This window comes from Camelus ferus, chromosome 18 (assembly GCF_009834535.1).
Source record: "Camelus ferus isolate YT-003-E chromosome 18, BCGSAC_Cfer_1.0, whole genome shotgun sequence".
Classification (NCBI taxonomy): Eukaryota; Metazoa; Chordata; class Mammalia; order Artiodactyla; family Camelidae; genus Camelus; species Camelus ferus.
In genome coordinates this window covers 7,649,336-7,669,925 of record NC_045713.1, presented here as the reverse complement: position 1 = coordinate 7,669,925, position 20,590 = coordinate 7,649,336, and the positions used below count along the sequence as shown (strand labels likewise).

At 54.4% G+C, this 20,590-nt stretch overlaps 3 protein-coding genes across 10 annotated transcripts in view; 1 reads left to right on the top strand and 2 right to left on the bottom strand.

Annotated features, from left to right (window-relative positions):
• Positions 1–403: 403 nt before the first annotated feature.
• Positions 404–9,227, bottom strand: PDAP1 (PDGFA associated protein 1). Of its 2 annotated transcripts, none has more exons than XM_032459790.1 (6): positions 9,081–9,227; positions 5,988–6,079; positions 4,516–4,629; positions 3,439–3,560; positions 2,274–2,425; positions 404–1,144 (listed from the first exon to the last, which is right to left on the bottom strand). In XM_032459790.1, the coding sequence occupies exons 1-6, from the start codon at positions 9,091–9,093 to the stop codon at positions 1,086–1,088; spliced, it is 552 nt and encodes a 183-aa protein (XP_032315681.1). In that variant the 5' UTR covers positions 9,094–9,227; the 3' UTR covers positions 404–1,085. The 2 variants fall into 2 exon arrangements, with proteins under 2 accessions (XP_032315681.1, XP_032315682.1); XM_032459791.1 differs by having other exon boundaries at positions 4,516–4,626.
• A 137-nt stretch (positions 9,228–9,364) lies between these two features.
• BUD31 (BUD31 homolog) lies at positions 9,365–14,926 on the top strand. 2 transcript variants are annotated; one of them, XM_006172661.3, is made up of 6 exons: positions 9,365–9,574; positions 10,623–10,758; positions 11,208–11,330; positions 12,389–12,511; positions 12,846–13,012; positions 14,683–14,926. In XM_006172661.3, the coding sequence occupies exons 3-6, from the start codon at positions 11,237–11,239 to the stop codon at positions 14,731–14,733; spliced, it is 435 nt and encodes a 144-aa protein (XP_006172723.1). In that variant the 5' UTR covers positions 9,365–9,574; positions 10,623–10,758; positions 11,208–11,236; the 3' UTR covers positions 14,734–14,926. The 2 variants fall into 2 exon arrangements, with proteins under 2 accessions (XP_006172723.1, XP_032315683.1); XM_032459792.1 differs by lacking the exon at positions 9,365–9,574 and adding an exon at positions 9,578–9,708.
• The window catches only part of PTCD1 (pentatricopeptide repeat domain 1), a 12,031-nt gene continuing 5,846 nt past the window's right edge, over positions 14,406–20,590 (bottom strand). For 4 of the 6 annotated variants that reach the window (XM_032459779.1, XM_032459777.1, XM_032459778.1 and 1 more), the window contains exons 7-10: positions 18,300–19,007; positions 17,817–17,933; positions 16,995–17,177; positions 14,406–15,525 (exon numbers count right to left, since the gene is read on the bottom strand). In XM_032459779.1, the coding sequence (XP_032315670.1) occupies positions 15,343–15,525; positions 16,995–17,177; positions 17,817–17,933; positions 18,300–19,007 (1,191 nt within the window). In that variant the 3' untranslated portion in view covers positions 14,406–15,342. Of the gene's footprint in view, positions 15,526–16,903; positions 17,178–17,816; positions 17,934–18,299; positions 19,008–20,590 lie in introns of those variants that run through there. The other 2 variants (XR_004312585.1, XM_032459781.1) reach the window with 2 other exon arrangements.

Sequence of the window (20,590 nt, the reverse complement as noted above, 5' to 3'; positions counted from 1 at the left end):
AGCCTCAGTTTCCCCACTGCCACCCACACCATGAAGGAGGTAATGAATGCCTGGCAGTCATGTTGGGTGTTGGGAAGCGTCCAGCACCAAAATCCTGAGGCTGTCACCACCAGGGGGCGCCTAGAGGACAGGCCAGGGAGGCCTGGTGCTGCCAACTGCCTGCTGTGTGCAGTGGACAGGTCCCTGGCTGCTCTGGCCTGAGGTCCCTACTTGGTTAAAAGGAAGGGGACTGGCTTCTGTATCCTGAAATCTCTCCCAGTCCAGAGGTCCAGGGTCCGGTGCCTGTACCCGGATCAGTGTTACCTGAATCCTGTGGAATGGGCCTGCCTGAGAGTGACACCATGCCCTGCTGGGTGAAGGCAGCCCAGGCATGGGGGCCCAGAGACGGATCACAGAACCAGGATTACGATAATGTCGTTTAATCTGCCAAATATACAAGTTGGGTTTGTGGAGCCTGTTTGGCCTGGGTGCTACAGAGTAAACAGGTTTCTTGAAATGATCCACGGGCAGGGTTAAGAATGGGCCCGGGGCCTGGCCAGAGTAGGGGGTGGGGGAAGGGGTGGAAAGGGCAGAGAGGAGGTCTCAGCCAGAGGGGACTGGCCAGGGAGGAGCCATGACCCTCAGGAACCCGGGCTCCCAGACGACAGCCCCTCCAAGCGAGCACCCAGGCAACACAGCCGGGGGGGGGGGGGGGAGAGCTGGCTGTCGCAAACCTGTCAGCAGCTGCGGGGGCTTGACCTCCCTGGCCGCACAACCTACTGGACAAACGAAGCTCCTCTTACCCCACCTCCCAGCGCCCCCGACAAGGGTTCTGAATTCTAAAAACAGCCAAAACATTCAAATGGTTACATATGAAATGCTGCCCTGCATCTTTCTGTCTCAAAGATAGCAGCTGCCCCCTCCCCCAGCCCCCCACCCACCATCCCCCCAAACGATTTCCGTGCCAAGATGAAGAAGTCCCAGGCCGTGGGGGGCTCCTCGCCATGAGGGGCGGATGCAGCGGCGCCGGGGCACAGGGTGGGCGAGACACGGCAGAGGTCCTGGCAGCATGGCCCGGTCCCTGGCATCTCCTCCCACAGGCCATGCTACTTATTCAGGGAGAGCGACTGCATTCGTTTTCCTGACAAAGTTGCATCATCTTTTGCTGAGAAGCAGGAAGGGAAGGAGTCACTACCAAACCGAAACAGCCCTCCCTGCCCATCCCAGAATAGCAGAACCAAACATCCAAAGGCCTCAGAAAACTTTTTGTGCAACTGGCTCAGCTGGCAGATGAGGCAGAGACCTGAGGAGAAGGGCCCAGCCTGACGCCCTCCCGCTGGCCCGTGTCCAGACATTCTCGTCAAGTCTGGGTGGCTGTCCCCTCCACAGAGGCCCACCAACGTGCACTCCACTGGGCAAACGGACACCATTCCTACCCCACCCCCAGGCAGAACCCTGTAATTCTAACCTCTCCTTGTGGGTTCTGAAGTCTGCAATCAGCAGCAACATTCAAATAGTTACACATGAGGTCCTTTCCTGCTTTGGGGTTTGTGAACAAGAGCTACTTAGTGGGGAGCTGAGATAACTATGTCTCGTGTGGGGACAATGCCCTGGGGCAACTGATTTCCCATTTCCAGGCCTAGAAGTCAGGACAGCAAGATCCCCACAGACTCATGCCCCCCACACCCCCGACTCTCCAACACTGAGTGGAGAAAGGAGTGCATGAGGCCAGAAGGTCACGAGGCAAATGCTCCTTTAGACCAGATTGACTCCCCACAGCCAATCTGGCCTGGAAGAAACCCTACGGCCTTCGGCCCCCCTGGAGGGGAGGGCATGGGGAAGAGGGACCCTGGGCCAGATTTCATCGGGGTCTGCACCATAAAAATCAAGCCCACGCCCACAATAAACTCCCCAGCCCCTCAGGCATACAGTGGTAACCCCAGGCAGCTCTCCTGGCTACTCAGGGCACCCCAGACCATAGTGGAACCTTCTAGCATCGAAGGCAGGTGCATCCTGAGGCCTCCCTCAGATGCTGTGGACGGTGCTCTGCTGAGATTCAAACCCACATCTGGCTCCACTGCTGCCGGGCTCTCCCAGCATCCTGGGAGGTGCTGGCAGGAACACCCACCTCCATCTGACTCTGAGAAAGGCAGGCCCAGGTGCGCACACACACAGCAGGGGCCTCTACTGAACACCGTGACCCCGCCCATTTTGCAGCAAGGATGCTTAAGTGCAGGGCTTGGTAGCTTGTCCAAAACCAGAGTTGGCCCCCACACCAGAGGCTCCAGACTCACCTTTCCTCTCCTCTTCCTTCTTCCGGGCGGCCTCCTCCCGCTGCCTCCGGATGATCGCCAGTCGCGCAAGGTCGGCCTTGGCCTGCTCGGTCTTCCCCGCTAAGTGCATTTTCATGTAACGCTCTTTTGCTTTCTGCTTTTCGATTTCTTCTCTGTTTGGATAAAATGGTGTCACAGGGGATATCCTTCCCAACATTATCAGCCAAACTGGACGTGGAAGCCAGAATAAAGGCCACTCAAGCCCAGGCCCAAGCTGGGGAGGGGGCCCTGGTTCCACCTGCCCCTCCCGATGGACACTCACCAGACAAGCAGAGGCCGTCGGCTCTGCAACCTCACTTGGTTTCACTGGTGAGAAGGAAGCTGCTTGAGGGGGAAGAGTCCTTAGCAGCCTCCAACCACATCCCAAGCCAGTGGACCTTCCCCTCCATGGGGTTTTCTGAAACCCCTCAGCTGTCATGGTCAACACAGCAAGGTGGATTTAAATCTAGCAGCCCAGTTAGGAGAGAAACCACAGTGGCTCTCCCTAAGAGCCTTCAACCTCCTGTAAGGCCCGATGTCACCTGGTGGCCATGAAAAGTCAGGGAACGACTTGTCAAAGACAGGCCTGTACAGGACACTTTAGGATTCGGCCACAATCCTCCTACAGCGTACAGGGGAGCTGTCAGCAGCTCCATTTTCACCTGGGACTCAGAGAGGACTGGGGTAGCCAGGAGACCTCCCTGCACTGCTCTGGACGGCAAGAGCCCCTAGTCCTCTCCCGATCCTATGGCCATGACATGAGGGATGGAGGCAGGCCAAGAATGGTCAGATCAGGCTGGATAAGGGAAGTGTCCCTGGAGTGGGGGTGTCTCGGAGAAAAGGACTGTAGAGTAACCATCCATATATTATTTCCTTCAAGTGCAACACTCAGATCTGAATCCACTGTTCTATCTTCCCTGCTATGTTTCTGCTGGGGGAAAAGATGTTTTTTGTTTTGTTTGTTTTTTTAAGAAGCTTCTATAGGGCCTTTGGGGGAAGGAGATGAAACAGAAATAAACACCATAGCTGGAGCCCCCACCTAGCCACTGGGGACCCCAGAGCCCAGGAAACGAGGGCAGAGGAGCTGATGCCTCAGCCCTCTGCAGGTCAGACCCTGCCCGTCACGAGGCCCAGCAGCACAGGCTACCTTTCTCTCCTTGAAAGCTCCTTGGGTCCGTCCAGGTCCAGCTGTGTGACTTTTTTGGTTGTCTGTGCCACCCGGTTGGGGTTCTCAATGTCGATGAGCCCTTCTACACCTTTGCGCTTTTGCTAAGATAGGATGAGAAGTTGTGTTGAAGTCCGGTCCTGCAGGGCCCAGGGGCCACACCCACCTTCTCCCAATAACCCGCATGGACCAGGACAAACTCCTGCTCCACCCCGAGTCCAACGCGACGCTCGGCCCAAGCCTTCCGGTGGGAACAGCACGCAGGAGTGTCTGCATCAGCCTGGGAGGTGCAAGGGGAGTAAGTGCGTGTGAACTGAGCCCCACCCGTGCCCAGTCCCAGCAGGCAAGGATGTTATCCCAGCTTCAGAGGTGGCTGAAGGGAGGCACAGGGTAGAATAACATGCCTGAGGCCACCGGGAAGTAGACAGGAAATGAGATGTGAACCCAAGCCCAACTCACAAGCTCTCAGCCTAGAGGGTTACTCCCTCACTTTGACTCAGCCTCCAAAAGCAGCTTCCCAAGGAATTTCATGCTTGACTACAACAAGCAATGCTGGATCCCCAGAGCAAGGCAGGCCAAGGATGCCAGTCCCCAGCCATCCAGGTAATGGGAGGGAAATGTGACTTGGGAATGAGCCACCCAGTCTACAGGTGTGGGGAGCTGGCACCAGAACGTGGAGCTCACACCTCCGACCTGCCCTGGGGAAGCTGAGGAAGAAATGAGAGCACAAATTCTCCATGTAGCAGGTTTGGTCAGAGTTTCAGGCCCTGTCAATCCCAGCATTTCTCTTTAAGAGACCAGACAGACGGCTTCCAAACGCCAGTTAATCTAACCACTGTGCGCAGCTTCAGACACCTACACCCAGCCGGCTGTGTGTATACACGTCCACTTGGGTACCTGACATCACAACCTAAACTTGTCTAAAACAGAACTCAAAACTCCCCATTATAATGTAAACCCTTAAAAGCAAGGACTCTGCATGTACCACTGGGACCACTACACAACTGGTGTTTGCTGAATGGGTGAGTCTATGTCCCAAGCCCCTGTAAGACCCAGTACCTGGTAATCATCTTCTTCATCCTCACTCTCATCTGAATCTAAGGATTTCTTCTCCTTTTTGGGGTCACCTGCAGCCCCATCTCCACCTTCTTCTCCTTGTTCCTCTTCTTCCTGCTTCAGAAATGAACAATCTGTGGAATCAGAAACGTGAAACAAGCCCCCAAGAGTATGACCTCGCCCCCAGACCGTGGACCTTGAGAAGTTAAGCCCCCAGAAGGCTGCAACCAAGTATGATAACAGTCCTACTCTGCGATGCTGGCCCCAGGGGGGGACCCTGGGTCAAAGGCAGCCTGTCCACTTGGCTCCACAGCCTAGAAGTCATTCCCAGTCCAGCAAACCCTCATACGGCCATAAAAGGCCCTGCTCTTCTTCCCAGCCCAGGTACCTCAGAGAGCCTGGATGAGCTGCTCAGTCTCCCAGGGTCCGAAGGACTTGGCTGCGGGGCTGGAAACCACAGTCCAGCTCAGCTCCTCTCCTGCTCCCCCTGCTGCCACGTGCAGCTGCCAAACTGTACTCATTTCCCTGGGCAAGACCTCCCCTGCCTTCCACTCCCACGGTCAGTGGCAGGCCAGCCACTCCAGCCTGCCCACACAGACGCCCTGCTGCACCAGCTTCCCGTGACAACACCCTGGCATGCCACTTCCCTCCGCCTTTCTTGCCTCCCAACCAAAAACATTCCTTACAAAAACCACACACTCCCCCGCTTAACACTTACCCACACACTCTCCAAGGTCCTGCTCAGTCGCCAGCTTCTCACCCCCCTCCCCCGGCCCAGTTAGATGCGGCTTTTTTCTCCCAAGCACTTCACAGCTGTGCCACTCATCCAGCCTGACTGCGCTCCCTTTGGCTCTTATCCCGGTGAGGACCTAATGGTGTGGTTGGGACGTGGACACCAACGATGGAAACATTCTGTTTCCTGACAGTTGGCTGGAAAAAACGCTGTGGGACCAGAGTAGAGGGACCTCTTAAGCTTAGACTGGAGGGGGAAGGGTGGGTAGCATCAGTGAGAGTCACAGAAGAGGAGATGTTGAGCAAGGTCTGGAGGAATGCACGGCGCTTTGCCCGCTGGGGGCGTGGGAAGGCAGGGCATCACGTCACACTGGGGTTGGCAGCCGTCCTGCATGGCTGGAGCACACCAGTAGCGCGGCTGAGAGCCCAAGGCGTGATGGGCAGAGCCTGGGGGAGGGAGAGCCCCCAAAACTCAGGAACCCAGGACGAAGACTGAGAGGCCTACCAAGGCAAACGCTGCTGAATGAAGAGAGTCCTAACTGATCTGAGGATGGCCCTCCCCGTGATTGGTAGTTCTGGGATTCCCATCTGCTACCTGCTGTCCACCACTGCCCCGCCCCCACCACAACCTCAGGCACTGGCTTCTTCCTGAGAATGGGTGGTCCTTGCCTGGTCACTCTGGATTCCAAAAGGCAGAATGCCACTCTTGGCCACTGGCATGGACTGGAAAGGCTCGTACTCACCCTGACCTTCTGCTTTTCAGCCTGGAGCTGCGCGTCGATCTCCTCAGGGCTCGTGTACTGCCTTGCCCGGCCTTTGTGGCCTCCCTTTCTCCCTGCACGAGGATCGGCAGTTCAGGAAGGTGGAAAGGGAGCAGCTACCCTGAACACCCCGAGCCCCAGGCTGTATCCAGCTTGAGGTGCTCTCATCAGAGGCTGCAGAACCTCACCTATCCTTCCCCAAACACCACCCAAGACCTGTGCTTCCCCACCCTCCCATGTTCAAAGGGACAAAAGAGGCAACATGTGGTCACCTGATGCAGCACCAACTGTGTGCTGGATGCGGGCTCCCACAAATAAGACCTGAGGGGAGGATCTGGGGGAGGGCGCAGTGCAAGGAGAGACTGGCTAAATCTCCTGGCCCCTGAGAAGCACCAGGCTGACTTAGATGCACTGATGAGAATGTGCAGCACTCATGTCCCTGCTGTCAAAGCTACAGTGCTTTTTACTTGCACTGTTCTGTCTCAGGCACGGGCTCATCTGATCCCTCTGACCAAGCCTATTGCGCACGATCATGGCTGGCCCCATTACATACACAAGGAGACTTGAGACCACAGCAGAGCAGGGAAGAGTGCACATATCAGAGTCCAACCTTTGGGTTCAAATCTCAGCTCTAGCACTTGCTAGCTCTATGACTGCGGGCAGGTACTTAACCTGCCAGAGTCTCAGTTGCTTCACCCGTGTCCCTACCTCATAGGGCTGTCATGAGGATGGATTTGTTAACATGTGTGAAACTACTGGAACAGTACCCGGCACTGGATAGGCGCTACAAAAAGGTTTGCTATGACTGTTACGCTTCTAATATAGGACCTGGTGGGGAAAAGAAAACAAGGCCACTGGTCACGTCAGTGATTTACTACAGGGAATATAATAAACTACTTCACATTCACCTAAGTGGTATGGTAGAAAAAGAACACTTCAAATCTGTAAGAGAAAACCTTCCTGTGCTTGGAGTAGGAAACATAGCTGGCAAAAAAAGTTAAAGATGAAAATAAACTTGACTACCGTCTAAGAGTTAAAAATGTGACTAGCAATTAAAGTTCATCACAGAGAATCAGTTTTACAGTTTGACAATCTGGAGCCAGGATACTAGTCTGACCCCTACTAAAGTCATCAGTCAGTTTTAAAGGAGGGAGGCACCCTTTCAGCTGGTCCCAGAGGACACTGGGGTGGCTGTGGCCTTGATCCACTTCCACGTCTCCTGGAGGCTGCAACCCACCTGACTTCCAGTGAGTCTTGCATCAAGAACAGAGAATCTGTAATTAGCCAGAGCTGCTCTGGGCTCCAGAGACTGCAGCAAAGATCCTGGCCTCCCTTGATTTCCTAGACAGCAGCTGCAGAGCCATAATTGAGCTGCTACAGACCACACCACCCATTTTTAATGACTACCCAGGTTCCCAGGGGTGTCTCATTCTATGTTCATCAAAGTCCTACTGTGTGAGGTCAAGTTTGCCATCAAAAAAACCGTAACACCTGTTCTCTCTTAATGTTCAAACTAATAGAAACAACTCAAAATTGCCAGTATAGGCTCTCATCCAGCATCCTTGGCTGTGAGATACTGATGTTGGCTTGGTCTACAGTAATTTTTATCAGAAGCTCTCCATGCCTTTAAAACGCTTCACAGTTATATAACAAAGAGCTGGTCCTTTGCTCCTAGAAAATTTCATCATTTTTTTTAAACATCTTCATGTTTTCTTTTGCTTTTCAAGCAAATGAACAGAATCAAGAAATGTAAACCTTTTTTTTTGCCCATAAAGCTTACACAAGCCAAAAGGCCAAGTCATTTAAACAAGAATCCAGTTAGGATTTTCTAATTATAACCTCCAATCTTGGCTCAAAGTATCTATTAAGTAGGACTCTTAGAATTCTGAAGCCAGGAGGGCTCATTTAGTACCCTCCTGCAGGAGACTGAGGAACACAGAGGAGACATGGCTCTTCCTACCACAGAATAAATCAGTAGAGAGCGAGGTTTAAAGGGATTCAGCTCTGTAAACCCGTTATCTCTCAGAGTAGAGAGTCAGGAAGTCATTTAGGTCTGAAAAGGCTCCAAGCAGACCTTCCTGTGGGCTGACGCATCTTAATCAACATGACACGAGCTACCAATATTAATTCAAAATCTGTTCTGTGCCAGGAGCTAGCCAGGCATGTCGCGTGCTCTATAATTTTATGAATCCGATCCCACCTCTCCAAGCTAAGGGTTATTAGCCAGGTGTTCAGATGAGGAAAACAGACTGGAAAAAGTGATAATTTGTTCAAGGCTACAGGATTAGACAGTGACATAGGTGGGTCTAGAACTATTGACTCTTAGGGATAAAAGGACGGAGAACGGTCGACAATGTACTGGGAAGCCATGGATCCTTTACCGTCTTGGCCAAGGAATCGGCAAAATCTTACGAATAACAATAGTTACTGTTTACTGGGCACTTAGCGACTGTCCCGCACTGAACTGAGCCCTCCACGTGGATTACCTAGTTTAAGGCTCGCATCAGTATTATGAGGTATATATAATCATAACCCCCACTTGCACGTGAGAAAACTAAGACACGGGGATGTTAGGCGACTGGCTTAAAGGCACGCATCGAGCCTGCTGCCAAATAGGGCAGTCAAAGCTAGGTCTCCCAGGCTTAAGAGCATCAAATTAGGTGGCAGCAGACAGGCCTCCTCCCGAGCCCCAGAAGGCCCACGTTTCACGCGCGAAGCAGGCGGGCCCGGCACAGGCGCAGGACGCGGTGACTCAGTTCCCCGCGAGCCTAAAAATGGGAGGAAACTCCAGATCCCCCAGGCCAGGAGAAGCGCGGCCCAGATCAGCTTTACGTGTCGACGAGGACCCAAAGCCTCTGAGTCTCCTCAGACCCCCGAGTGAGTGGCTCGAGGCCGCTACAGTCCTTAGTTTCCCCAGCTGGACAATTGGGCGTCGAGGCCCAGGCCTCGTCCTCAGCCGGCGCGGACATGCTCCCTCTGCGCCGTTCTCTGAGACGCCCGCGAGCTGAGCGGACAGAGGGCGCCTGACTCGGGCCGTCCCTCGAGGCCCGCGGGCCGCGCGCGCCCGCTCCTCACCTCCTTTAGGCATCGCGGCTCCGGCGGCTGCGGCGGCGGCGCCTCGAACTGACACCGGAAGCGGAAACACCTCGGGCTGGACTTCTTCCGCCCGGCTAGACCCTCCTCCTCTAAGCGCGCCGCCGCCGCCGCCGCCGTCGCCGCTAAGACCGGGGACCTCAGGGAGGCCTGAGCGCCAAACAGGATTGTCCCACGCACCGCCTGAGCCCAGGCTTGCCTGCGCGCTGCCGGGCAACAACGTCCTCAGTACCCCTCGCCTGGGGAGGCGCGCGAGCCTGCTAGTCACTTCCCGCCGGGAAGTGAGGGCAAAAGGCAACAGCGGTTCTGGAATTCTATACAGGCAGAGCTGTGGACACCTAAGATAACGCAATCTCCGCGCACGGTGGGGCGGGGCTTCGCGAGGACCTCACCCTGATGTGATTATCTTGATGGGATCGCTGGGGAGGCGGAAGCTATCTATAGAGAAGGGGCATTCGACGGTGGCCGAGGTTTTGGTGAGTGTTTTTTCTCTGTGCTCCAGTACCTTGGTAACGACTGGGGCCGGGAATCGCAGGTCTGCATTGGTCCAGAGGGCGATCTGAACGGCTGGGGTAGGACGGGCTCGGGCCTGTGGACCCGAGAGGTCGAGGTGAGTTCCCGAGGGGAGGCGGCGCCTTGCCTGTTAGGCTGAAAGGATGGGAGATTTCTGAAAGGATGGGAGATTTGGGGGTTCTCTTGCTTTTAGGCTTTTCCCTCTTTTTTTCCCCATGCTCTTTTCTCCGCTGGTAGTTTTCTGTCTAAATAACTACTTATTTGTGTAAGCCTGGTTCAGATGCCATTGTCTTTATCAGCCTTTCTTACATCCCCGGCTGTAACGTCTTCCCTCTCTCCGAACGTCTCTCGCCGCCTCTCCCGAGCGCCACCACCCCTCTTATACCGCCCCACTCCTCTTTTTTTTTTTTTTTTTTTTGATCTATTACTTCTTAAATGTTATCTCTCCTGGGAGGCCTCTTCTGACTCCCCGCCTGGGCCAAGGCCTCGAATCTCCCTGGGTCATAGCAAAGTGGTCATTCCCGTGTTTGTCCTCTCAGCCCGCGTGCTTTGGGACAGGGACCGGATTCCATCCATCTCTAGCTTCAGCGCAGGGGAGACAAGTGCAGAGATCCCTGATTTGGGAGTCAGGAGCCCCCAGACTCTTGTCAGTTCCCAACTGTGTGCGACCCCGAGTTTACCTCTTGTAGTCTGGTTCCTCATCAGTAGGATTGTTACGAAGAACTCATGGAAAGAGGATGAGGCGGGGCTTTACAAACTTGTCAGGCACCCTACAGTAGGGAGGAACTGAATGAATTTGGGAGAGAGGAGTCTGCTTTGCTAAAAGATAAGAAATAATTAACCTGAGTTCTCTTTGCCAGCAGGTAAATACTATGTGGTTTGAAAAATGACTTGCTATGTAAATTTGGATGGGCTTTACATGGCTTTACATGATTTGCCTTTATGTCATATGTTGGTTGAGTGTAAAAGAGATCTCGGCAATCAGGCTAATACACTGCTCTTGTTTTACAGACGAGACTGAGAACCAGAGAGCGAATGTGACCTCCTCCAAATCACAGAGTAATTGGTAGAGCTGGATAAGAACCTAAACCTATAACTGAAGAGACCAGAGATCTTTCTGTTACACTTTTGGGAAACAGGTCCTAAGGTACTTTGGTTTTACACTGTCTTTCCATTTTTAAACCCTCATCTTCTCTCCTCTCCCAGTCATAGTCTACCTCACACTGTATTGTAATTCCCTTTTCACTTTTTATTTCCTTGTTGGAATATCACCTTCTCAGGAATAGAGGTTGTATCTTATTGTTTGTTCTGTATTTCCAGTACAGAGACAGGGACCGGCTCATAGTTGATGTCAGTTAGCAACAGCAAAAATCTATTAAGCACACATTAAGTGTTATGTGTGTATTCATGTTATGTATAATTATAATTAAGTCTTCACAATGATCCTATGAAATCCTATGAAGTAGATTCTATTATCCCCATTTTACAGATGAGGAAACAGATTTAGGGATATGAATGTACACCAAAGTTGTGGCTTGTGAAGTCCTTTGGGGACCTGAGGCTCAGAAACCAATTCATGTAATTTTTTCCCGACAGATCTTTGCAAGTTATCTTCCAGGGAAAAAATGCCTAAAGTCAAAAGAAGCCGGAAAGCTCCCCCAGATGGCTGGGAGTTGATTGAGCCAACATTGGATGAATTAGATCAAAAGATGAGAGAAGGTGAGTGGAGGAGTTCTTGTCTCGGTGGGCCGTGTCCCAGGGTCTCTGGCTTAGATGCCCCCAGGGGCCAGGCACAAATGCAGCTACACATGGGAAGTGACAGGCAGTACCACTGTGGCCTCCTGACACTGATGGGCTTTGTTTGCGTATTAACTCATAAGAGCACCAGAAATGTCAGAACGTCATACAATACTCACAGAAAGCCCTCAAAAATGTTTTGGGGCCAATTTAAGTAAAAGTTTTAGGGAGTATAGATCCAATAGTCTACCTATAATTATTTACTCTGTTGGAGGTATATTTGAAGTCATACAAAGTACATTTACTTGGGAAAGCCTGTTCTTTTTCACTTCCACATTTTTTGAAACATTTTTATGTAGATTTTTCTCGTGAGTCTGATTGTTTCATCATCACTTTGTTTTTGCATCATCTGCCAGTTTTCCAGAATGCACCACCTTTACTTCCCTCTAAATGTTGTGTGATCCTGCACTTTGTAATCGGTGTAGTGGACAGTTCGGGGAAATTTTATCTGAAGCCATAAGCATCTGTTGGCTTTATAATCGCAGTATAGACATTTACTGAATTGTTTTTTAAAGCAATCTTTTTTTTTTTTTTTGAGGTTTTTGGTAACTAATCTAACCATTATTATTAAGTCATACCTCCAGCAACAACTACTGAGTGAGTCATAAACTACTTTGCTTCCTTTTTTTTGAAGCTGATTGTATCAGGTAGTTTTCTTAGATTCCTAGAACTTGCAGTAATCAAGGGCATTTTGGGCTAGGAGGTTTCTTCCCCAAACAGGTCCTTATTCAGAATAAAGGAACTTGGGAGATTGTTGTAATAGGAAATATTTTATGAGTCCCTGAAAATAAGTCTTCCTGTTTTAAGGGATGACTTTTTGGAGGGAGAGTGTTTACATGCAAAAGGTGTGATGACGGCTATCCTAGTGGGTATGAAGTAGGATTTATTCTTTATCCCTTCTTATTAAAAAAAACCACTATATCCTGTGCAGACCAACCCTGCCTCCCAAACCAAAACAAACACACGTGTTTCCTCCCCAGCTGAAACAGAGCCTCATGAGGGAAAGAGGAAGGTGGAATCTCTGTGGCCCATCTTCAGGATACACCACCAGAAAACCCGCTATATTTTTGACCTCTTCTACAAGCGGAAAGCTATAAGCAGAGGTACCTGGACAGATTCTCTTGGCCTTTCCAACTTGAGTGGCTTTCAAATTTAAGTAGTTCTTGCAAGCTCAGCAAATGTCACTTTTCTTGCCACCAAAAAGGGGCAAGGGGGCAGTATTGGTTAAATACTTTTGGGGGAGGGTAATTAGGTTATTTATTTATTTACTTTGATGGAGGTACTGGGGATTGAACCCAGGACCTCGTGCATGCTAAGCACATTCTCTACCACTGAGCTACACCCTCCCCACTAAATACATTTTACGGGTGGGTAGTGATGGGTTGGGGGAGCTTTGTTAGACCATGGTGTGATGCCCTTTCCCCATCTTTTTGACAGAACTCTATGAATATTGTATTAAGGAAGGCTACGCAGATAAAAACCTGATCGCAAAATGGAAAAAGCAGGGCTACGAGAACTTATGCTGCCTGCGGTGCATTCAGACACGGGACACCAATTTTGGGACAAACTGCATTTGCCGGGTCCCCAAAAGCAAGCTGGAAGTGGTAATGCTGCCCTCCCCCAACCCCGTAATGTCTGACGATTGAGTTTGACGTTACTCTCTGTTCAGGGTTCTGCCCTAGTTGACCGCAAGGGACTTTGTTATTTTGTTGGGCTGGAATGTAGTTTTGTGGCTGGATGTCCTACTGGCCACCCCCACACCCCAGGAGTGAGTCCCTCTGTTGGGGGAGCTGTACCAGGCAGCTTGGCAGTAATCGTGTTTGTTAGGTCTGGGGGCCAGTCTCAACTCCTGTGGGCAAATTATTGGGCTCCTTTTCTCACTTGCAAAGTGGGGGTGACGACCCCCCCCAAGGTGGCCGTGAGGGCTGAGTCGGGGGGAGGGTGGGCCAGTTGGCAGGAGGCGTCCATCTTCCCCTAGTGCTTGCCCTTCAGCCACCCTACTCTGCAGGCCTCTTGTCCTTCCCAGTGTCACGTTAACATTATCATCACTGCATTTCTTTGTTTAAAAAGTAGAGGTACTGGGGATTGAACCCAGGACCTCATGCATGCTGAGTACGCGCTCCACCACTGGGCTACACCCTCCTGCCATCACTGCATTCCTTGTCAGAACTTCCTGTCCCAAAGCTAGGCTGGGTGGCTCGGGGATGGTCCTGGGTGTGCGGTAGCTGAGCTCCAGGCACCAGCGCCTCCCAAAGTGGGGCTGCAGGAGGAGGCCAGAATGGCCTTTGAGTTCAGCCCCTCAGCTGACCGCTGTGGGCCCCGCTGAGTTCAGCCCAGGTGGCTTCTTCCACAGGGTCCCTCATCACCAGTTCCCTTCATGTCATCAGGTCCCTTCCCGCTGCAGCCCTAGTTACAGTTTGTAGAGCTTCGGTTTTGGGCCAAGGGCTTTTAGCTCAGCAGGCAGCTGTGTCACCCAGAATCATCTGGAAGTTCAAGGACAGGCACACTGAGCAATGGAGAGCAAGCAAGGGACGCCTCCCTGAGGGAAGGCGCTGCTGCTGGTTCTCGGAGCGGGGCAGCAGAAGCCCTGCTCCTCTGGGACCCCCGGGATTCCATGGCGACATCTACCTGGGGTGCTGCCCCAGCCCCGTGGCCAGAACAGCCTGCTTTGGATTTAGCTTGGGTTTCACCACCGGATCTTGTTTGCTTAGACAAGGGTTTTGCTCCTCCAAAATAAGAGGAAAAAGGAAGATGATGAACACTGTTGCTCTGGGGCAGGCCCTCGGCCAGACATTAGGCCACACCTGGCCTGGGGGACGAGACTGTTCTGCTGCCACAGATTCTGGAACACACCGTCTCTCTCCCCACACCCCACTAGAAAGTTTCCCCAGAGGCGGCCCTGGGCCCCTGGCACTGAGCCCTCGGAGCAGTAGCAGACCCGCCTCCGCTCACTGCATGGTATCTCTGCCTCACAGAATAACAAGAATCATTCAGACAGATTGTTTTCCTTTTTTGGGAGCAAATGTGTACACTGAATTTGCATAAATTAAATACACTTAAAAGTTGTAACTTCAGTTTATCAGCGGTAGCAGTTTCCACCATCACAAGGGAACGGAATTCTCCCCATCCAGAACTGTCACAGAGGGTTTCTGAGTGTCCTGTAGGCAGTAAGTGTCCTGTGGCCATCCCTCCTGCAGGAGGACACCTGCACAAGGGTGTGCGGCACGTGGCAGGGGGCGTGGTGGCTCAGCTGTCCTCTGTCCTCCGTCCGCAGGGCCGGATCATCGAATGCACGCACTGCGGCTGCCGGGGCTGCTCCGGCTGAGGCCCTTGCACCGTGACCGCCTCCGCCCTGGACTCTTGGCTGCGCAGGAGTCTGCCTGTCACACTGCCCCTTTCCTGGAAGCAGCTCTACCCACAGAGCAGCACCCAAGGCCCGAGTTGGAGCATGGTCTCTACATGCGAAGGCTTTGGTGTTCATCAGCTGTGATTTGTAGAAATAAAACTTTTAAACCTTTTGGGCCCTGCACTCCTTCTCTCAGAGCCAGTGGGACCCAGTGGGACAGCACCAGGCCCTGGAGACCAGTTGCCTTTAGGACAACTCCACCTTGAGCAGATTCACTCTCCTCATCAGTGATGGGGGTGACAACCTCTCAGGTGAGGATGGCCTGAGATGGTGTACCATGGTGGCCCATGCTCCCTGGGACGTGCCATGAACTTGGGCACACGGGGCCCAGCATTTGTCCTCAGACCAATGCCTGGAAAGGCTGCAGCTCTCACTTTGTCCTGGACCAGACCTTTCCCCTCATACCTGCAGCTACAGCAGCACATTCGTGAGTCTTTTACATGAGAGGGACTCCTGGGGCTCCCCCAAAGCCCTGGGAAGGCTGTGCACTTGGTTCCAGCTCTGCTGGGGGTCCCCAGGGTCTCCCCATCACTGGCCCCCAGGGTCTCTGTCCACATCAGCCACGGTGACGGTGTCCTGCTCTCCCTTTGGTCTGGTTCGGAATTTCTGCCATGGGTGGGGGGTTTCCTCTGCTGGCATCACTTTTAGCCATTGCTTATAATAAGCTCGGAAGCCATCGATCTTCTCCAGGTAGGTGTTCTTCCCTTTGTACTGTAATTGGAAAAGCATGGGGTTCCGGGTTCAGGGGGGCCATGATTAGACTTGTTGCAAGTTACATACAGCTCAGCCCAAATCATGGCAGCTGGCTCAGGCCTCAGGGAAGCTGTTCCGGCTTCCAGATGGTCAAGAGAGAGGGCAGAAATGCCGTTCAATACTGAGTAGCGTGCCATGGAGAAACAAAGCTGTACTGTGGGGCGGGCCCAGACTCCCATCTGCTAACCATCCTTCCTAAGTATGTGCAGCTGGGCTCCTATACCCAGGATAGCACCCCAGCCCCCACAGCTACAATCGCTGGGTGCCACAAACTGACCCCACAGTCTGCTGAGCGCCTCCCCCTGTGCCCGCTGCTCCCTGCTGACCGTCCCCTCAGCACTGCTGCCGTGTTCTCTGTGCAGAGGTGGTGGGAGAAAAGGAAACAGTGTGCCAGGCAGATGCCAAGAGAAAGTGGGTAGAAGAATACACCAAAAAACCCAAAAAAGTCTGACAAAGACTTACCACGTGATGACAAAAGGGTTGATTCAAAAGACTGAACACCTCTAAACTGGTACCTAATATAGCCTAGATGTACAGGGAGCAGAACGACCATCGCAAGCAGAAATGAGCCCACCACCAGCAGAATTGAGCCCACCACCGTAAGGAAGCAGGAATGTGTGACTGAACACGATCAGCTTCAAGCCGATGGGAGTTTGGTGACTGTTGACTGTGGGCCCCACACAGAGTGGACACAACTAACTAGAAGTTACTTGCAACATGGAACCAACAAAAGACTGACATCCGGAATATATAAAGAACTCTGAGGAATCAGTAAGACAACACTAACAGTCAACTGTTCAAAGATGCCCAGCTATGCCCTCTGCCTGGCAGCCTCACTGAGTCTTAACAATGGCACTCAAACAGCCCTGCATGGCCATCCCTGACTCCTCAGAATGAGGGAGAGGAACGGCCGTTACAAATCAGGTCCATCACTGCCCAGCCGTCCTGTTCACTTGACAAACAGTCTACACCGGGCACCGGACAATGGGCAGGCACTCGGGACCCAGGTGAGCAAGGGAGACAGTCTCCACCTCCAGGGGCTGATGATCTCAAGGCGAGAGTCACACGTGCACACGTTAACTACAGGCTGGGAAGCTGGGGAAAGGCACAGCGCCACGTGGAGAAAGAGCCAGCTAAGCCGAGACCTACGGGATGAGAAGGAACCAGACACGTGACAGGCAGGGGCGCCTATTCAGGGGGGAGGGCAGAGGCCGGTGTTATCCAGAAGTGGGCAAAGGCCAGCGGGACTGGCGCAGTGAACCAAGGGAAGCGTGGCCTGAGATGAAAGCCACGCGGACGCTGTGGTCTGAGGAGTTCGGGATTTTCCTCAAGGGGAGCCACTGTCAGTTTAAAGCCAGGGGACGCCCATCCCGGGAGGCCGGACCCGGGGGCAGGGGGGGCGCTGGTGAAGAGACGGGGGCATGTACCCGGTCAAAGGTGGGGGGGTACTGGGCGGCAAACTCCAGCTGGCGGATGACCACTTCATTCACCGGGACTCTGTCCCGCCTCATGTCCTTCAGGATGTCGATAAGATAGGTGTAGTCCAGCTTCTTCAGGGCCGCATTGATGAGGGTGCTGTAGAAGTGGGTGTTGGGGGTCACCTGGGATCTCTGGAACATCATAGACAGCAAGATGATGGCCACTGTGGCGTGTCAGGCTTGGGGCGTGACCCTGCCAATCAGGCCTGCTCTGCAGACCAGCCACCAGGGACAAGACGGGCAGGACCTCGTAGCAGCCACGGGCTGCACTCCCCCTCCAAAGGGAAAGCACGTGTGGGTCCAGCCCACCCAGCTGAGGGCCCTACCTCCCAGCCCTGAAGAGCCCGGAGAGGAACCAGTGTTGTTCTGAGACAATGAACTCAGGCGGTAAACCACAGGCAGACCACCTCTCGTGAATTTACTGCAGCCTCTGTCCCCCGAGAATTCTGATACAGCCCTGCTCCAGCCACACCCTCCATCCCTCAGAGGGCTAGGGCCGAGACCTGTCCCCACGCCTCAATCTCACCCCGAGGCCACCACCTTCAAGATCATGATACCCCGTCTCTGTGCAGCGGCTCACCAGCATCTACCTTCTTCCAAGTTGGGCCAATGACTGTTCTATACCTGAAGCTAGAGTGACCCCATACTCCCTGCACCCCCCAGCAGTCTACCCTGACTGCAGAGGTCTGGGGCTTTGGGAGGGCCCCTACCTCCCTGACCCAGCTTTCTTCTTCCGCACCACGGGTCCTGCCCAGGCCCGGGCCCCCTCACCTTCATGTCTGCGAGCAGCTGCAGACCATCCGCTGGCCTGTGGCACCCGATGGCCAGGTTGCAGAACGTCTGCAGGTTGGGGATAATTCCTCTCCTTGCCAGGACTGGCAGCAGGGCCTGTGGGCACAGACATGGCATCAGTGTAAGCTGCAGCCCACCAGCCCAAGCAAGAGCCTTCTCTGGTGACGCCGGCGGCTGGATGCTAGACACCAGGGGCACCTGAAGGCAGGAGCTGTATGTGTCTGTCACCCTCAATGCTCACAAGGGCCCAGGTCAGTGCTCCTGGCAAACAGGGTATCACGTTGAAACATGCACAAAAGGACAAAATTCCCGTGAGGGCCCTGGTGTCCCCATCTGTGAGATGAGGACCACCACACGCCCAGAGTGGGGGCCTGGACAGTCTGCGCACCTACTGCGGGGATGGACGACACACCGGGCAGGGCAGGGGCCCAGCCAAGGGCCCTGTGCCCCCGAGCCCCTCACCTTCGCCCCCTCCAGATCACCCCGCCTGCTCTTCTTCCTCATCAGCGTGTTGAAGAAGGTCACGTCAGCCTCCACCTGGTGCGTGTCCAGGACGCTCAGCAGTGAGGACTCTGCGGGGCTCCCGGGCTCCACCGCCTCAGCCAGCAGCGTGAGGGTCTTGATGTCCGGCCGAAGCCCGTGCTCCGCCATCTTGCCCAGGAAACCCTCCAGGCCCCCCATCAAGGCCAGTCTGTCGGCTGGGGTGGTCACGGTCCCAAAGGACACCACCGCCAAGGGGACCGCCCCCATGGTCAGGAGGTTGGCCTTCAGCCCCCAAGGAGGTGGTTCTGGGGCCACAGAGGGGAGGGCCACCCTGTGATCAGGCTCCGCCTTCGTTTCCACTCTAGGTTGGGCCATGCTGGGGGCCCCAGCCTCCTGAATTTCCGGAGACCCCTCAAGTGCCTGAGAAGGTTCCCAAAACAGCTGCCTCTCCAGGGCCTCCACGAGCAGCCTGGCCCATGTGCTGCTGTCCGCCCCGGCCCGGGCTCTCCTCTTTGCCCGCTGCCTGCCTGCCAGGGGCTGCAGCAGGGCCATATCCTTCCTGGGCCTCAGAAGCACGGCCGCGGCCACCTCCGGGTCCCCCAGGCCGCAGTCCCGAGCTGCCCCCAACAGCAGGTTGTAGCTGTGCCGGCTGGGCTGAAGCCCCAGATGCAGCATCTGCCTCCACACCTGGCGGGAGAGACGAGCCTTCTGCAGGGCGGGCACCGGGAGGCAGCACCCAGCCGGCCAACGTGGGGCTGTGGGAAGGACCTGGCAATCCTCGATCCCAGCACCAGGGTCTGGGCAACTAAGAACCCAAGAACCTGGAAGCTCTGGGAGCCTCCACGGGGTGCCATTCTTTCCTCTCCAGCTCACCCCAAAACTGGTGTCGCAGCTCCAGCCCCCCCGCCTCCCCAGGGCCCTGCACCAGGGAACAGGCTTGGCCCCGGGCCTCTGCCACCTTCTCTGTACTCCCCAGGAAGGGACGGCCAGAGTGAGGCTCTGGAAGAGTCCAGGCTGACTTAAGGACTGGATTTAGCTGCACTTCCCGAGTGCCTACTGTGCGCCCTGCCCCATTTGGCGCCCTCGGCTCCCTCGAGGGTGCAGAGTGGGTGCGGGCGGAGGGTGTCTCAGCCGGGAAGAGCGCCTCACAAGCTGTGGGCCCAGGCAGCCCCGTTTCCTCTCGAGATGAGATCGTTTTCACCCCCTAGAGAGGCATCTAGTGCACTGGTGTGTTCCCAGGGGGCCCTTCTGATCATGTGTGGGTCACCCTGACACTGGTGACCCAAGATGCCACAAGAGGCTCATGGTCTCACTGGCTCCTCTGTCTGTAGGCTCAATGGGAGGCCGAGACTGCATCTGAGCGTGCAGATGAGGCGTGGGCTGGGGGGACCTGGGTGGGTACAGATCCACCAGACAGGGTCCCGAGGAGGGCAAGGGTCTCGGCAGCCACCTCCATGGGGCACGCTGACAGAACTGAGGTTTTCAGGGACACACATGCTACCCTGAGGCAGCAGGGATTCAGGCTCTAGAGTCAGACCCTGGTTCAAATCCCAGCCCTGCTGCTTAGTGGCTGTGAGACATTAGGCAGTTACTTAACCTCTGTGAGCCTCAGCCTCCTCATCTGTAAAATGGGGCTAATGGTGCGTAGCTCAAGCAGCTTAACAAGTGTGACACAAACTGGCCATTAGTGTTCTAGACCACCTCTGACTAGGACAGACCTGGGCCAAAGAGAGGGGGAACTAGAGCTTGTCTGCTTTTCTCTCTCAAGAAGCCAGGGCATGGCTGGCAGCCACGGCTCACCAGGAGCCTGCAAAGGGGAGGCACTTGGCCCAGGGCTGTCTGAGATCACTAGGGCTCAAACTCCGTGTGGAACAACCGCCTGGGGATCTGGCTGAGATGCCAACATGGACACACGAGGCCCCGGTGCGGCTGATGCTGCAGGTCTGTGGGCCCCACCTTAAATTAGAGCTTCAGGCGAGCTCCAGGTCCTTCCCAACACCTCGGAGCGGGGAAAGCAGCTGGGGTACCACCAGCTAACTAACTACCACTGCTAACCCTGCCTCTCTGGGGGCCTGAGGTGGGATTAGAGCACTGTGCCTCAACTCTGATGTCCCTAAGAATCTCTCAGGCATGAATGCTGACTTCTGGGTCCGTCCTGCAGAGATGTTGAGTGGGGGATGGGCTGAACATGCCCTCGGGGACCGTAAGGTCAGCGGGTCTGGGCTGGCTGCACAGCCAGCAGCGTGAGAGAGTGCAGGCCGGCTGTGCCC

Excerpts from the sequence above, each read along its gene's own strand:
- PDAP1 (XM_032459790.1), bottom strand. Across the intron at positions 3,561-4,515 it reads ATGAAGAAGATGATTACCAG|CAAAAGCGCAAAGGTGTAGA; the intron begins GTACTGGGTCTT and ends ATCCTATCTTAG. Across the intron at positions 2,426-3,438 it reads GAGCTTTCAAGGAGAGAAAG|AGAAGAAATCGAAAAGCAGA; the intron begins GTAGCCTGTGCT and ends TTATCCAAACAG.
- BUD31 (XM_006172661.3), top strand. The coding sequence starts at position 11,237 with ATGCCTAAAGTCAAAAGAAGCCGGAAAGCTCCCCCAGATGGCTGGGAG. Across the intron at positions 12,512-12,845 it reads GCGGAAAGCTATAAGCAGAG|AACTCTATGAATATTGTATT; the intron begins GTACCTGGACAG and ends TCTTTTTGACAG. Across the intron at positions 13,013-14,682 it reads CCAAAAGCAAGCTGGAAGTG|GGCCGGATCATCGAATGCAC; the intron begins GTAATGCTGCCC and ends CTCCGTCCGCAG.